The 15464-nt window shown below is 29.7% G+C and overlaps 3 protein-coding genes across 4 annotated transcripts; all 3 read right to left on the minus strand.

The window, feature by feature from the left end:
- Positions 1–460: 460 nt before the first annotated feature.
- On the minus strand, positions 461–2705 carry Bm4581 (RNase H family protein; the record flags this gene model as incomplete). Its single annotated transcript, XM_043078429.1, has 6 exons — positions 461–565; positions 1028–1204; positions 1325–1544; positions 1917–1977; positions 2228–2298; positions 2569–2705. 6 exons carry the CDS (start codon positions 2703–2705, stop codon positions 461–463), a joined length of 771 nt encoding a protein of 256 aa, XP_042934363.1.
- A 1040-nt stretch (positions 2706–3745) lies between these two features.
- Positions 3746–5756, minus strand: Bm4580 (uncharacterized protein; the record flags this gene model as incomplete). Of its 2 annotated transcripts, XM_043078430.1 has the most annotated exons (7): positions 3746–3819; positions 3966–4143; positions 4285–4364; positions 4763–4868; positions 5003–5094; positions 5329–5422; positions 5676–5756. In XM_043078430.1, 7 exons carry the CDS (start codon positions 5754–5756, stop codon positions 3746–3748), a joined length of 705 nt encoding a protein of 234 aa, XP_042934364.1. The 2 variants fall into 2 exon arrangements, with proteins under 2 accessions (XP_042934364.1, XP_042934365.1); XM_043078431.1 differs by lacking the exons at positions 4285–4364; positions 5003–5094; positions 5329–5422; positions 5676–5756 and having other exon boundaries at positions 4763–4777.
- Positions 5757–9000: 3244 nt separating this feature from the next.
- Positions 9001–10889, minus strand: Bma-vps-24 (SNF7 family protein; the record flags this gene model as incomplete). Its single annotated transcript, XM_043078432.1, has 5 exons — positions 9001–9171; positions 9482–9607; positions 9890–10030; positions 10534–10620; positions 10758–10889. The coding sequence occupies 5 exons, from the start codon at positions 10887–10889 to the stop codon at positions 9001–9003; spliced, it is 657 nt and encodes a 218-aa protein (XP_042934366.1).
- Between the last annotated feature and the right edge of the window lie 4575 nt (positions 10890–15464).

Here is a 15464-nt window from a genome sequence, read left to right on the forward strand (position 1 = left end):
GTTAGCGTACAAATCAACACACAACAACTACTAAGACTACTAAACTCAAGAATTAGTTTATGGTCAGTCGGGTTCCAAAGTACTTTCTTAATAAACGAAATTGTTCATTTTGCTCTGCGATACATATTTCTCTTATTTCTTTTATTTGTATTGTAAAATTTTTGTTCGTTGTGAATTTTATCTTCACTTAACTTATTTGTCGAGAAAAGAATTTTTGCTAGCAAAAAAAAAAAAAAAAAAAAAAAAAACTGAAATATCGAATTCCAGACAACGAAAAATGTTGAGTTAGAAGTGCCAGTGTATCTGTTGTTGCTATTGTTACATGGCTAGGTAGCAAGATGAGCTGTTGAACTGAGCTTTATAATTGAACAGCAAAGTTTGGTTTAGATGAGAAAAAATTTGTAGGAAAAAAAATAATAGTAAACCGATATTAAGTTTTTGCTTCATTCCATCCTCATCATTAGGATTTGGTTTGATGATAATGAAGTGCTCCTTCTCGGGCAAGTTGGTCTGCTTTCTCGTTCCCATATATTCCTACATGTCCAGCAACATGCTCGAAACGTACCTGCAACTAGATAAGCCGAGTACACATGTAACGAGTGGAATTTCGAAGACTTTTTATAACTTCCAATCAGACTAACTTCCAACAATCATGCATTTAGCTACTGTATATTTGAAGTTTATTGTTATGAAGCTTTCTGAATACATGTAGTCTTATGATTAGCTGAAAATGTGATGCGATGAATTTCTAGTCTTGGTGAGAGGTACTATCGAAGGATATTACACGTATAAGTTGATGTCATGGTCCGATTAAAGAAAAGAATTTCTAGTAAAAAAAAAAAAAAAAAGAAAAACGCGGATGAGGGATTTAAGTTCATATGACCCTAAGCTCTTGGCACATCAAAATATTTTTTATATAAAAAGAAGGGAATGTGAAATGTTTCATTCCCAGTAGCGCTTCATGAAAATAGAATAGACAATTCTTTAGTACTAATAATACACTAACATTCTTAAAATATTTACTAACATTTATGTTTTTAAGCAAGCCGTTCAGTTCAATAATGAGATCTTGATTTTTGACAGTTGTACCATTTGATGTTTTCCAACCATTTTTTTGCCAGCCATGTATCCATGAATTCATTGTTTGAATCAGAAGGTTGGAATCTGTACGAACAATAAGCTGGTGATACCTTCGTTGAATTGCCTGAATAAGTAATAAGATAAACATTTCATTTTCTTGTAAAAATTTGAAATACCGAACTTTGAATTCTCATCATGTAAAATAAACAAATATTAAAATCAGAATTCTAGAAATTAAGATTACCATTTGTACAGCCCTTATAACCGCTTCAAGCTCAGCTCTATTATTGGTCGGTGGTCCTCTAAGGAGTGGTTCGGAAATGTTATCAACGTGCTGCTCGCCCCAATAAACTCCAATTCCAGCAGTAGCTCCAACATGACCATTAAAGGAACAAGCACCATCTGTGTATACAATGGGAATTCCTTCCCATATATTCTCTTCTTGGGAAAATGATGGTTTTGAGCTAAAAAGCAATTTCATGATATTTGTTTCTCGCTAATTCACTTACAGTACGAAAACCTTTGTATCAGGAAAGTTTGTCTCTTTTATAACATTCATACTCTTAAACAACATAGTTCTAATCCAGCTATTTATCAGGGTTATCATGAACTTTCATCTGTTCTTGAAAAAAGCTACTGGAATCAGTACTAGTTAATTTTTCTGTTTATCCCTTCAATTGATGAGATAATGGTATTCGATCTTTCATAAAACAATAATACATAGTGATGCCTACTTATTGGCTTGTTTAAAGCTTGTGAAATTTCTAAGTTCAGCAGACATTTCTCTAGCTAGATAACATTCAAACGACAGTAACTCTCATAAGTACAAAACATACGATGATAATTTCTGCAATTCTGTTGTTGAAGATAGTTCAGATTGTGAACTTTTTCCATCTCCTATTCAATAAGACGAAAATAAAACTATTATTAGCTTCTTTTATATTGTTAACTTTTAATTTTATAATGAAGATTGTGAAAATGCAGGAGATGATATGTTTGTTATAACAACTTTCTTTTAAATAGTTTTTTCTTACATACTGTTTCTTTTAAGTATAAGCTTTAATAAACTGGGAAAGTTCAGATTGAACTATTTCATCTTCCAATATGAAAAGATTTTGCAATTGTTTAATAAAGTTAGAGGTTATACCTGCATGGTTAGATATGCTATTCTTTAAAATGAAAGCAAGTGCATCACTTTGTTTAATGAATTTTCTGTATCTGAAAACAACATCACTGAACTTTCATGTCATCTTCGAAATTTTTTTTTAAAATTTTCATAAAACACCTTTCTAGTTTATAAAAATTTTATAAACTACAAAACTTTGCAAAAATTTTACAAATTTCAAGGTCACTTAAGAAAAAACCGTAATTTTTGTCAAATGTTTAGCTAAGATTTGCTTTTTTTTTTTATTCCAGCAATCGGAAATTACTGGAATAAAGGAGTTGTAACATTAATTGAATGCTCTTGCTCGGTGCAACGATAACAACATAATCATTAATAATTTAGATTGAAGAAGCACCGGCCTAGCATTTCGATATCCTTTCACCTGCCTTTCACATTCTGACCAAGTCTTGTAGACTCCAGTGCAACGACCTCGAGCAACCGCATAGTAGCCAGTTTTCATTCTTAATGTTAGGTATTAGGTAGCACTGGAATATAAAAATTAATTTAACCGAACCATTCTACTAGGTTCCCTTGAAAACAACCTTAAATAACTCAAACGACCGACTTCGAAATATGAATATTTTTTGGAAAAGACTCATAATATTATTCGTTGCATAACACATGGAAACAGGAAAATCAGAACTGCAAGAGCTTTTTAATTTGAAAAGAAAAATTAACCGTCCTCCAACATTCAGCCTAATCAGTTAAACTCAAGAGATTCAAAGCTAATAACTTCGAAGATTTTACAATTTCAATGGAACTTCTAACACCGGCTTATAACTGCGCAAATATATGTCAACTGCTACCAAAACAGATCATTTCTTATGATGCTATGCTAGCCTTGACATTTTAGCAAAACATTCATTTAACAGTCGAAGTATAATAACAAATGTTTTTTTAGTGATAAAAAAAAATGAACTGAAAATTCACAAAATAATTACTGTTCACAATTTTTTAACATTCACCAAATAGATGCACCAACAGAGAATTACTCAAAAAGAAAGCGAAGTGCACAATATCTTGCTGTTGTCTGCTGTTGTGCTTGTTCTGTTGTCAAGTAGAAAGAATGAAGAGTAGAGTAAAACAGGAAAACATCAAGGAAAATAGAAGAAAACAAAACCAAGGTCATCAGTTTTTGATCTTTTGTATATGACTAATAAATTTCTCACAAAAAAGATAAACAAAAAAATTGCTATGTTCATTAAGGAAGAGTTATTAGAACAAAATGATATATGAAAATAAAACTGTAACAAATCGCTAAAGAAAACAAAACTAACAATGTTAAAAGAAATATCTGTTACTAATTTCAACACAATAAACTACAAAAAATCGTTGAGAAAAATAAGCCTTTAGGATAAGAAACTTCATTATTATATTTACAATTGTCGGGAAAAAACGTTCAAAAATATCAACAAAGTCTACGAAAATAGTATCTGAATATAAAATAATCACATTAATTCAATGTAAAATACAAAGCTCCCTTTTCTTCAGGCATTTATTTTAGCCCTTTTTTGCTGATTTCTCTTCGACATCATCTTCTACGTCATTTGGACTATGAGCCCTCTTACGACCTTCTACAAATTCAGATGTAAATTTTGGAAAGTAATGACAATAAAATATATACTTGAAATAAAACATACATTTAAAACCGATATTTGTCGAAAGAGAATACAAGTTGTCGTTGTTAAATCTATCATGATAAATAATTTAACACGATTACCTGCTTCCTTAATGTTTCTTCCTTCAACAAACAATTTCGCATCTTCCTCATTGTCGAACTTCTTAAATTTGGCACCTTTGAAATCCTTCGTTGCTTCCAAACATTCTTCCCATGTTTTGAATACACCGGTTTTATGGCCATGTGCAACAGCGTAGAATGATGGTCCTTTGTTAGTTTGCTGAAATTTACAGGAAGAAAGTAAACTTATTCTAAAATTAAATCATAGACAATAACAACACATTGCTATAAGGACAAAGAGAACATAAGGAAGCATTAATCATGTGTTTATTAATCAAGCAAGAATCGATGTTATCCTCGCCTCTTTCTTCTCTTCCATATTTTCCGTCTCTTTTACTTCTTCCTCATTGTTATCCGTTGCTGTATTATGAGTTTTTGATTCTGAAATTACTAATTACATGCTCGATCTAACACTCATTTTGGCATGATATCATTAAACTTGATTTCGTGTTCTTTTTCATTCCCTTTTGTGTCGTCCCATATTGTTCCATTTTGTAAATCCATTGGTTTGGTATGCTCCCTTGTAAATAGAAAATTAGTTATCCATATCGGCTGAATACCATTTAGTCAGCATTCCATTCCATAAGAAGTGATAAAGATATCAAGCAATTATTCTTTTTATCAGCATAAAGCTACATCGCGCCAGACTATTTTTAAACAATTTCGATAAATTAAGAGCGTCACAGCTGTTCTGAAGCAAATCATAGAATGTTCTGAAATAACCATTACACTTCCGAAAAATGTTCAAATCCTAGGGAAAATGTAAATAAAAACAAAACCTTTTGGATTACCATCCTCTTCTCCACTCGAATATTTCATATAATAAGCTTTTGCTTCCTCCAATTTCTCGAATTTCTTGTACAATGGCTGAGGATAATCGGTTATCTGGAACTCTTTTTTGTATAGTTCAATTATAAATAAATTAAGGCAAATAAACGTTTAGAATTCTTACTAAAAAAATGTGGAATAGAATTTTTCACTCAACTCAAATGATAAAAGAAATGCAGTATTTCTCTCACATGATTCTTAACTTCATTGTAATCTGTAAATATTCCTACAACTTTTCCTCGAGCAACTGCATAAAATTTATCCGCTTCCTCATCCACATCCACTGAAATCGTTTTACAAGCGTAATTTTTATAAATCATTCGTTTCTATTATTATCGTTAAAATAACCTTTGAAAATTATAAACATCGAAATCATATGAAGTTCATGCAATAAACAACAATAAAAGAGTATTTCAGAAAGGCATTTCATACATAAACAATTAGTCTTTCAATATATATGCATTAGATATTGTAACATTCGACAAAATAATCTGCAAAAAATTAAGTGACAACCAACATGAAATTCTTTCCGGTCGTCGGACTTTCACATATTCCTCAGCTTCCTCTTTTGTAGCAAATTTTTTATAAACTGGTTGAGGAAAATCCCTTATCTGCAAAACTAAACTGAATTTAGCATAAACATTATGAAAATTTATTAATGATAGAAAGCCACAATAAGATAAAATAATGTTAGTTCGGAAGAAGTGTGTCAACAGCCTCAGTGATTCGAAAAAGAAAATTGATCAGTGTCGAATACCTTATTATCTGATTTTTCAGTCAACGTTGACTATAGACTATTCAAAGTCAGTATAAAAAGCTGTATTTAGAAAAGGCCATGCAAGTGACAAGTGCGGGAAAACAAGCCTGTTCCTGCACATCCGCCCACTTTTCATATACGCCTGGTTTCTTGCCATGTCCCACCGCATAGAAGCTATGTTCGGCCATTACCGTTAATCTAAATGTTTCTAAATAAGATAGTGAACATCATTCAAGTTATGTATAATCAAAAATAACGACTCTCAAAGACGGAAAAAAGTGTGATTTCGTGGACATTTTTCAGGTTATGGCAATCTGATCGAAGTGAAAGTAATAAATAATGTCCATAAGTGATAAAATCCAAATAGCCATTCTTCCAGAAGTAGAATTTTATGCTAGCATATAATCAGCTTAATGATAAGGATAGCCCTCTCAAAGTTACAAAAGTTTTAAATTGCAAAAAGTAAATTGAAAAAAATCAAACAATTCATATGCTGGAGAGTATAGAAGGTGCTGTAACTGATAAATTAGTGATATAAATATTAGTGAAGAAAAATTTAATATTAATAAATATTAGTGAAGGTAAATTAGTGAAAATATATTGCAGATCCATACAGCAATTATAAGGAAGGAAATGTGAAAACATCAAAAGAACAACTAAGCAGTACATTTCATTACTTTACAGGTATTGATCCGGTCAATGTGACCTGTTGTGATAATTTTAAAATGAACAAAGAAAAAGGAAGAAAATGAGAAACAAAACATTGTAAGAATGAATCAACAATATACACAGCTCATCACAAAATCAAAATAAAGAGGAATATCGAAGAGATAGTAACAGCAATAACAATCGTTGAATGATGAATAATTTGAAACGAAAAACGAAACATTGCTGTTCGTTTCTTCCATCCTTTCAATACTATCCTATCCTATCTAACTGAAATTTCTATTCTTCTTTCACCTTCCTCTGTTCAACACTAGCAATTCATTCTCAAATCAATGCAACCAAAAACTGATAGAGGCAATGAGACGAGAAGAGACAGTGAAAAGGACAGATGAATCCATTTTTCAGGTCCATAACACAAAAAAAAAACCTCCCTCTTTCTCTCTCTCTCTCTCTCTATATATATATTTATCAGCATCCTATTTTATCGCTCATTTTTCTCCTCTTTCATCTTCTACAACAAGAAATGCATCTTCGCCCTTCATGTATTATTACCATACCCATCTATTATTTTTATTATGTTATCGAGAATTGCGTATTTTGTGGTGAAAATTATCTCATCTCGATTCACCTAAAAGTCAACTTACAAGCAAGAAAAGACAGCTATTTAGTATGAAAATAAGTTAATAATACTGTCAAAGTTAACAGAATGTCCCAAATCCCACCGAAAGTAAGGCACATCACGAATGAAATTATATGCAATTTACATTTCAGTTCTTACACCACTAACTAATATTATTTCAAAACAATTAGTTTGATACTAATGTTCAACTATCATTTAAACGATCACATAATTGTGCTTTGAAATAGTTATGCAATGCTTTGGGAAAAATCTACGCAATTTATTCGTGGAGAAATGAAGAAAGTTATCATTGCTACTGAACCAATAATAACACCTTGCACAACTGTACAAAAAGGAAATGCCGCAATTAAAATAATAATGAATAAAGCGTCTCTGTGATCAATGATTCATCATCAAAATCTGGTAAACGGCAGAGAATACTTTTGTTGCTACAACGCGCCTGACTATAATTCATAATTCAGTTAACTATAACTAAGTCTTGTTTTTATGAATATGAAAAAAAGTCTTCCCAATCTTTACTTTTATGTCTGTGCCAAATAATTACAAAATTATGGAAAATTGCATCCACGTATCCACAACTAGATCCGTTACTTATGCATAAATTAGATTTTACGTATAACTCTTATAGCAAAATTACCTATTCCTTTTCCAAAACAAAAGAACCGCATATATCTCTCAAAATAACTGATTTTCTGCAGAAAAGAAATATTACGTATGACAAAAACTTTCGAGAAATTGGAGAGAAGTAAATACACTTTTACTGATGAGAATAAGGAACCATTTTCAATTTATAAAGAAACTAATACCTTATGTCTTAACCTAAAATAAAGTAAGCAGCAAACAAATTATTAGGAGGAAATATTAGACATGGAATGTTATTAAAATACACTACGGCTTCACGATATATTTTAATACGAAATAGTAAATTCAGCATGAAATCATTTCGCTCCATTAAATATAAAACCAACTGAAAATTTCGAATGATATCGGGAAACTATTAACTTACTTCGTCCACGAAAATCGGATTTCCCTTTTTGCTAGGAACAGTCAATTTTATCGTATGATGAACTGTTACATTACATTTCCGAAAATTCTTTCCGGTTTTACATTATATTTCATAACATATATATTGAACAGTAAACGAGCATTTATCTGATTAAAGTGATTTTATTTTTTGTACTTATTGACGTGAAAGATTACAATAATCCGCTTTTACTTCTATGAAATAAAAAAAGAAACTATTACGAAATGAAAAATAAATTTCGTGAAAATCTTCGAAAATTACTCGCACCAACCAGCCGCAATAAAGTCATGAAACTATAATTCTAATCATAACAAATGAAAATTAGCAGATATCGTAAACCAGGAAAAAACTGTTACCAGCCAATTTGTTTTTCACCCGTCTCAGTACTTAATATATTCCTACAATTTATTTCTAAATTTTCATTACTCTACATCTAAGCAATGAACGAATTGCAGACATATTAAAAATTATTCCGCTAATAATATGTCTTCCCCTATGTTATGTTATGCTCATTCATCCGCTACTCTTCAAAATTTAAGCAATCCTATCATTATCAACAGCTTTAAGTAACCTAAGATGGAATTCTTCTTTGTACACTTTGTATTTCATGCAAACTAATAGTTTTAAAAAATCAGCAAACAGATATGTATAAGGTCCAACACAGTGTACTTAATCGACATTTACAATTAATGAAACACGATATCACCGTGCATAACATATAAATTACTTTGATCAAAAGATAATCAACGAAATTAGCTCATAAAAAACAAAAATGTAACGAAATTTGCACTTACCATATACAGGACAAAACTGTTTCAAATTTGAGAAACAGTTATACCAAGGATTAAATTCAACTTTTCTAATTTGTGACTAAAAGCTAATCGATGTTGTTATTATCTGACCAGCATCGAAAAGGAAACATTATTTTTACTGTTCAAATAAAACTTTTGGTAAGAGCCTCACAAAAATCAAGTGATGAGAGCCTTACTTTTTTCTTAAGTTCATATAGTACAACTCTTCAAAAAATAGCATTAGAAAGCACAAGCTTAATATTATAATTATAAAGAGTGAAGGAGTGAAATTACTTTAACTTTTTCCGAGGTCAATTTTTGAGGAACTCTAATCTAGCACGCATCTCATCATAATCAACAGCATGTCCATCAGTACCCGTCAATATGTTTTCTGGTTCCACTGCAAGTGTATCCTTGACAGCAGATGGTGCTTTACCCAATTCACCGGCTGTAATTTCATACAATATCCGATCTACTTCTTCCTGTAAAAACTTTTCAATTTGTTGCAAATAAGAAGTGTACTGGTAGATTACACAGCGAACAAAGATATAATGGAAAAGTTCGTAACTAATTTCGCAAAGTTCTTGATGCAGCAATTAGTTTCGTATAAAGTTCCATTACTACTCTTCCTTTTATTCAGCAAACAGCATGGAAGAACCAAGTAGACTTAACAATTTCAGTAATAAAATAAGGCAAGCGAATTTCTGTTGTAAGTCAATTCAAGTATAATTCAAATTCCAAAATTCGTGACGGACTTCGATTACTGTACATTCAAAAATCATATGACAGTACCTGCGCTGCTTCTTCAAGCTCTTCTGGTTCAACTGATTCCATAGTTTCCTCAATCATTTCATCTATAATACCTATTTTCATCATCTCTTTCGAAAGTTCACGCATTGTTGACATTATTTCAGGCACCTTAAATTCGTAACATGTAATATTAGTTGCAGCATTTATTTATGTTGACATAGTTACTGTTATCTATATACTACACCATATGATTTCCCATTTCATCCCTTATAATTTAGCTATCATTCTTAGATGATACTAACAGTGGCCAAACATTAATTGTAAATTAACAAATTCGGAGAGTTCACCAATTCTTTACACTGATTTCAAGATTCGCCCCATACCGTTCACTTCAAATATATTCTATCTTTAGTTATGTCTCAACTTTATTCTTTCGGAATCAGACATAACCTTCACTAGCTGCTGCATATTTCTCATTACGTCTGTTGACTGCTGCAACGAGCCCGCCATACGAACTGTTGCAAGTTGCTGCTGCATCCCCATAACAACAGAATTGATCTGTGCCTTTGTTCCATGAATTTTTGACACTGCCTAAAAAGAAATTTTTACCAAATGAATTCCAAATTACAAAAACAAAAATTCGCCTAAAATTGAAAAGCTGAATACAATGTATTTAAGTAACAAAATTAATTTCAAAGTAGAAGCGAATAAAGAAAATACAGTCTATATAATGTTCCATTTCAGAGAATAACAATTGAAGAAAACAGCATTTTTAGGATGTCTAATGCATCTTCACAACAATCAGAAATAAGAAATGTATTCCTATGGAAAATCGCACAGAGAAATAGAAAATCAGTCTGAAGAAGCACACACGCATTGTCTCCAATTGAGCTGAGTTCAACACATTTACTAAAGTTTTATTGCTATAGTAATCAGTTAATCTCCAAATCTCTAAATTTATGATTGAAAGTAACTCGAGCCACAGATAACACGAATCGCTACATCAGGAACTGATAAAATAATATGTATAAAGAAATAACTAATGAAATAATAAAATAAGTTAGTAATAAGACCAAACTAATGAAATAACTAACTTTTCTTGACTGTAAAATAGACTTTGCAAGCACGATACATACATCTCGATCACCTTTTTTTGCTGATTCTTTGATCTGCCTTTTGACCTGCAATTATTTCTTTTACAAGTAAAGCTTGAATTTCTACTTTACAAGGAATATAATAATCACGGTCGTGAAGGAACCTAAATGACAGTTAAACAATACTTCACAAAACCTTCATAATGTTTAATCATGAGAATAACCTTCATTTCTTCCCGTTCAATGGCATGAATCTGACGATCAAGCTGACGCAATTCAGTTCGCATTTTTCGCTGTAACTCACGAACAGCTTCTTTTGTATCGACTTTTTTGTCGCGTCCAAATATGCCCATCATCTCAAACAAAAATATAAAAAATGATGAAACATCTTCGATTACAAAATGACCTTATCAACTTCCAGCAATGCTATTCTAATCAAATCCTGACCTCAACGTTCACATAATCTGCTCTTTGCATATCACACTTAAAGTTCAAATCCCCACAATCACAATTAACATAATGAAAACAAACTTTCACACAGCCCGTCGTGAAATCCTGGCGAAGAGTTAAACTGACATTACATGCGATGACGCTGTGTCACTGAATTTTGCACCTTCTTTATTCAGCATAGTAATAAATCTGAATTCTTTTTGACATTTCACTTCTAGTAGAACACACATTCCATTGTTGAAAGAAAAAAAAAAAAAAAAAAAAAAAAAACTTCGAGCAATTATAATTAATGAAAATATTGTATAAATATGCTATAACAGTGGTGGGAGAACATAAGATAGACAGAGAGATAGAATGTACCATGTTGTCATCTTAGGATTGGAAGGATGACATCGGGAACATTGTATCAATGATGTTCTTATCTACTTGATCTTAAACTCTTTATAAATTTTGTTGCCAGTGAATCGATGTCAAAAATTAATTATAAAAAGTGGAGAAACAAAAAATTATTAAAACAATGTGACAGTCTTCTTGTCATCTGACCTTCGATATTATTGATAATGTTCAGAAATTTGAAACATTGAAACTGTTCAGAAATGTGAAACATTGGTACTGTTCAGAAATTTTCCCTCAAATACACATTTTAGTTTCGTTTTTAAATATAATAAGTAATCAAAATAACTGAAATTATCTCATATTATAATCACTTATTATATTAGTTTTACTTTTTTTTTAATGCAATAATTTAGTTTCTACATCAAATCCAACAAATCGATGGATAACAAGAATTAATGATTTCTTCTCTAACCTCTTAATATAGTGAGACCATCTAGCTAGGAAATCAATTCCTTTATGTTAAAAAAAATTCAAATCAAATTTGATATATAGGTAATGAAGTACTCTATTCCTTTCTATTCACAAGTTATTTTCTATTAATAAGTCTTTCCTCAAAAGAATTTAGGTATATAAGAAAAAATTCCACTCTATTATTTGTTAGCATAATTTTTCGAAATCTAAAACTTATCAAAAAATACATTTCTTAAATAATCAATGAACGCTCAGCTTTTCATGCAGTATAGTTACAAATGTGATAACTTGTAAGAGTTATCGAACTAAGCAATTTACTTTCTAGCTTGCTTGCAAAATTTCTGCAAAATTCAATATTTTATATAAATCTCAAAAAATAGTCATAAACATAAAGTTAACAAAAAGAAAAATAAATTTACAGTTAATCTTAATCACTTTATCATTTCTTAAATAAACTCAAAAGTATGACAGAAAGAAATTTTTATCTCATCCATAATTATTCTCATTGATGTTATCATTAAATTTGAGTGAAAAATTGTATCTTTAACTAAATCCCTTTTTCTTACTTTCGCTAAAAGTAATAAACAAATAAATTAGATTTGAGAGAAATGGTTGACTGAGAACTGATACTGAGAATTTTAAAGCTTTGAATATGAATGAAATTGAATCTAATAACATCTAATAATCTTTTTCAATTTATCAGTTTTACATAGAATTAAGGTTGCTCCAAAGTGATTTTATTAAGTTTTCTTTTTTGCATAAATTGTCAAAAATCCATAACAGTGTGTAAGCATCAAGTACAATGCAGATAAAATAATTAACAAAGTTCAAAATATGTTCATTTTTAGATGAATTATATTTTTATAACATTGTTGGCACTTAATTAAAATATAATTTAACAGAATTAAAGATTTTTTCAGTATTAAATTTACAAAACCTCTAGTAATTATCGGAATTTCATAATGTTGAATTAAAGACCAAAGTTCAAAAAGTTTTTAATCAGTCCATTATTTGTCATATTTTTACTTTCTTCTCGTGTCTAACTGCTAGTTTGTGAATGCTCTTTTAAATCCCGAGGGAAGCTTTACAATAGCGTGTACGTAAATCTGTTTGCTTTGGGTACTGCTCCATCATTTCAGTAATATGTATTAAATTGAGTGACATTGTCCGGAATGAGATTCCGAGCATTTTTCGCTTCTCAGGAATTTAATTTGGTGCATTTATACACACCTATCGATAGTATCACTGATGGAACTTCACCGGATGGACGCATCACTGAACTCTAACATTGACATGCATCCATTGCTGCTATTCCTGTTGTTATCAGAAAGAATTTCAACACGAGCTGAAATAGTGTTTGATGTTTGAAAAAATGGGACATTTTTTCAAAGTTGGTTGACAGAATGAATAATATTTGCATAAATGAAAACTGAAACAGTTTGAATTGAATGTCACTGGGCGATGAAATCTTTAATCCATAAAGTGTTGAATAATCCTTTCTGCTTTACTTCATTAAATACTAGTATCGAATTATTTGCACATTGTAAAAGTTTTAGGTTTTAAATTTTGGTGACGTAAATTAAATGACAATTGGAAACATATTGACTTATTTCCGATATTTATTCTTAGATAATTCTTCCTCAACAAATCTATCTCAACATGTTCATAATACTAAAAATTTATCATATGTGTTGTGGTCATTTCACATCTTAAATAATAAAAAAAACTTTAGTAATTAACTTTTGAATAGTAATTCAGTAGCGAAATTAATAAAATTTCTAATTTTTCATAGTTTTAAATCATTTTTAAAATAAAAATTAATTTTTATTTCAAATTCAAGTATTGATTTTATGAAATTCCTACAATTTTTAAGAGCTTTTGTATATTAAACTAGGAAATAAATTCTAGTATTATCAAATTTTGTTTTAATTAATTGTTAAAACAATTGAAAAATAGCAATTCATTTTAAAAAAAAAAAGATATTTTTAAATTGATTGATTATTTAGCAGTCAAGAGAAATGGTCATATACGGTGTTGTCATTTAACAACTTCAATAATAAAATAAAGCTTAGGTTTAGGCTTAGGCTTAGGTTTGCGCTTAGCTCAGGCTATATTTCAGATTTGAATACTAATTTTTATGAAAAATAATTTAAATAATAGAAATATTTTAGTAATTAAGTTTTAAACAATATTTCAGCAGCGAAATTAATGAAAGGTCAACTCAGATATAATTTCATTAATTTCGCTACTGTGTAACTGATCAAAACTTAATTACTAAAATATTTCTATTGTTTAAATTATCAAATGACCATGCGGTTTATTCATTCCTAAAAATTCCAGGATTTTCATAAAAATTAATATTCAAATCTGAAACATAGCCCAAGCCTAAGCCTAAGCCTAAGCCTAGACCTAAGCCTAAGCCTTATTTTATTATTGAAGTTGTCAAATAACATACTTCCCCTGATTATTATAAATAATCAATTAATTTAAAAATATCTTTTTTTTTTTCAAATGAATTGCTATTTTTTATTTGTCTTGAAAAAGCTAATTAAAATTTTAATTGAAGCGGAATATTGCTTAATCTATGCAACAACTTGAATTCTAATTAAAAATGAATTACTCATCAGATAAGATTATTTTGAAAGTACAAATCAAAAAGACTGATTAACAAATGAAACGATTCTGAAACTGTAAATGATAATAAAGCTATAAAAATATGATAAATTTATGATAACTATGATAACTTTGAAATGTTGATATAAGCAATACTTAAAATCAATACTCATTCTCCGACTTATTTACAATAAATACAATAAAAGATTTATTAGCAAAGTTATCAGATCTTCTATACAAACCAGTTATCACTACAAGTACATCTTATAAGCAAATATAATATTTAAATAAACTTTAAATATTAATTCAAAAGGATTTCTTTTAATCTTAATTGCAATAATGCTCAAAAAGCTTAAAGACGATAAAAAGGAAAAACTTAAAGTTAAGGAACAATGTATAAAAGTATTTGTAATAATTCCTAGAATTGAGAGATTTCTCTCAGCAACGGAAAAACCAGAAATTGTTTCCAATAATAATTTGTTTTCATAATTAAAACAGAATATATTTGATATGTAAAAGCAACCATCTAATTTGTTATTTACTTACGAAACATTTATGAGCAACGATCATAAGTGACGTGAGCGTAAGATAACACTAAATGGTTTAATTGCTATGCGTCATATAAGCGTGATTCAAGCGTAAAAGACATAATCTATTGATATGGAATTATTTATTGATGAGATAATCAGTGATTTCTCATATTTCAACTCTTTTATTACATTTGCAGAATTGTGTTGAATTTTAAATTACTAAATCAAATCATAGTTTTCATTGTATTTTCTTTAAAAATACAATGAAAACATCAGTTAATAATTTTTGATCTATTAATATGGAATTATTTATTGATGCGATAATCAGTTTTACACAGACTACATTTTAGCAAATTTCGAGGTTTCATAAAAATATACGAAATATTTCAAGCTTTCAAAAAAAGAAAAAAAAATATTCAGAAAAAAAAAAAAATGTGCTTAAATATTCAGACTTCAAAATAATTATTTTTAATTTGTAACAAAAAGAATTATCTACAATCTGCAACGTTAAAGTAGGAAATATTCGACTAC

Source organism: Brugia malayi, assembly GCF_000002995.4.
Source record: "Brugia malayi strain FR3 genome assembly, contig: Bm_v4_Chr2_contig_001, whole genome shotgun sequence".
In the NCBI taxonomy this organism is placed as follows: domain Eukaryota; kingdom Metazoa; phylum Nematoda; class Chromadorea; order Rhabditida; family Onchocercidae; genus Brugia; species Brugia malayi.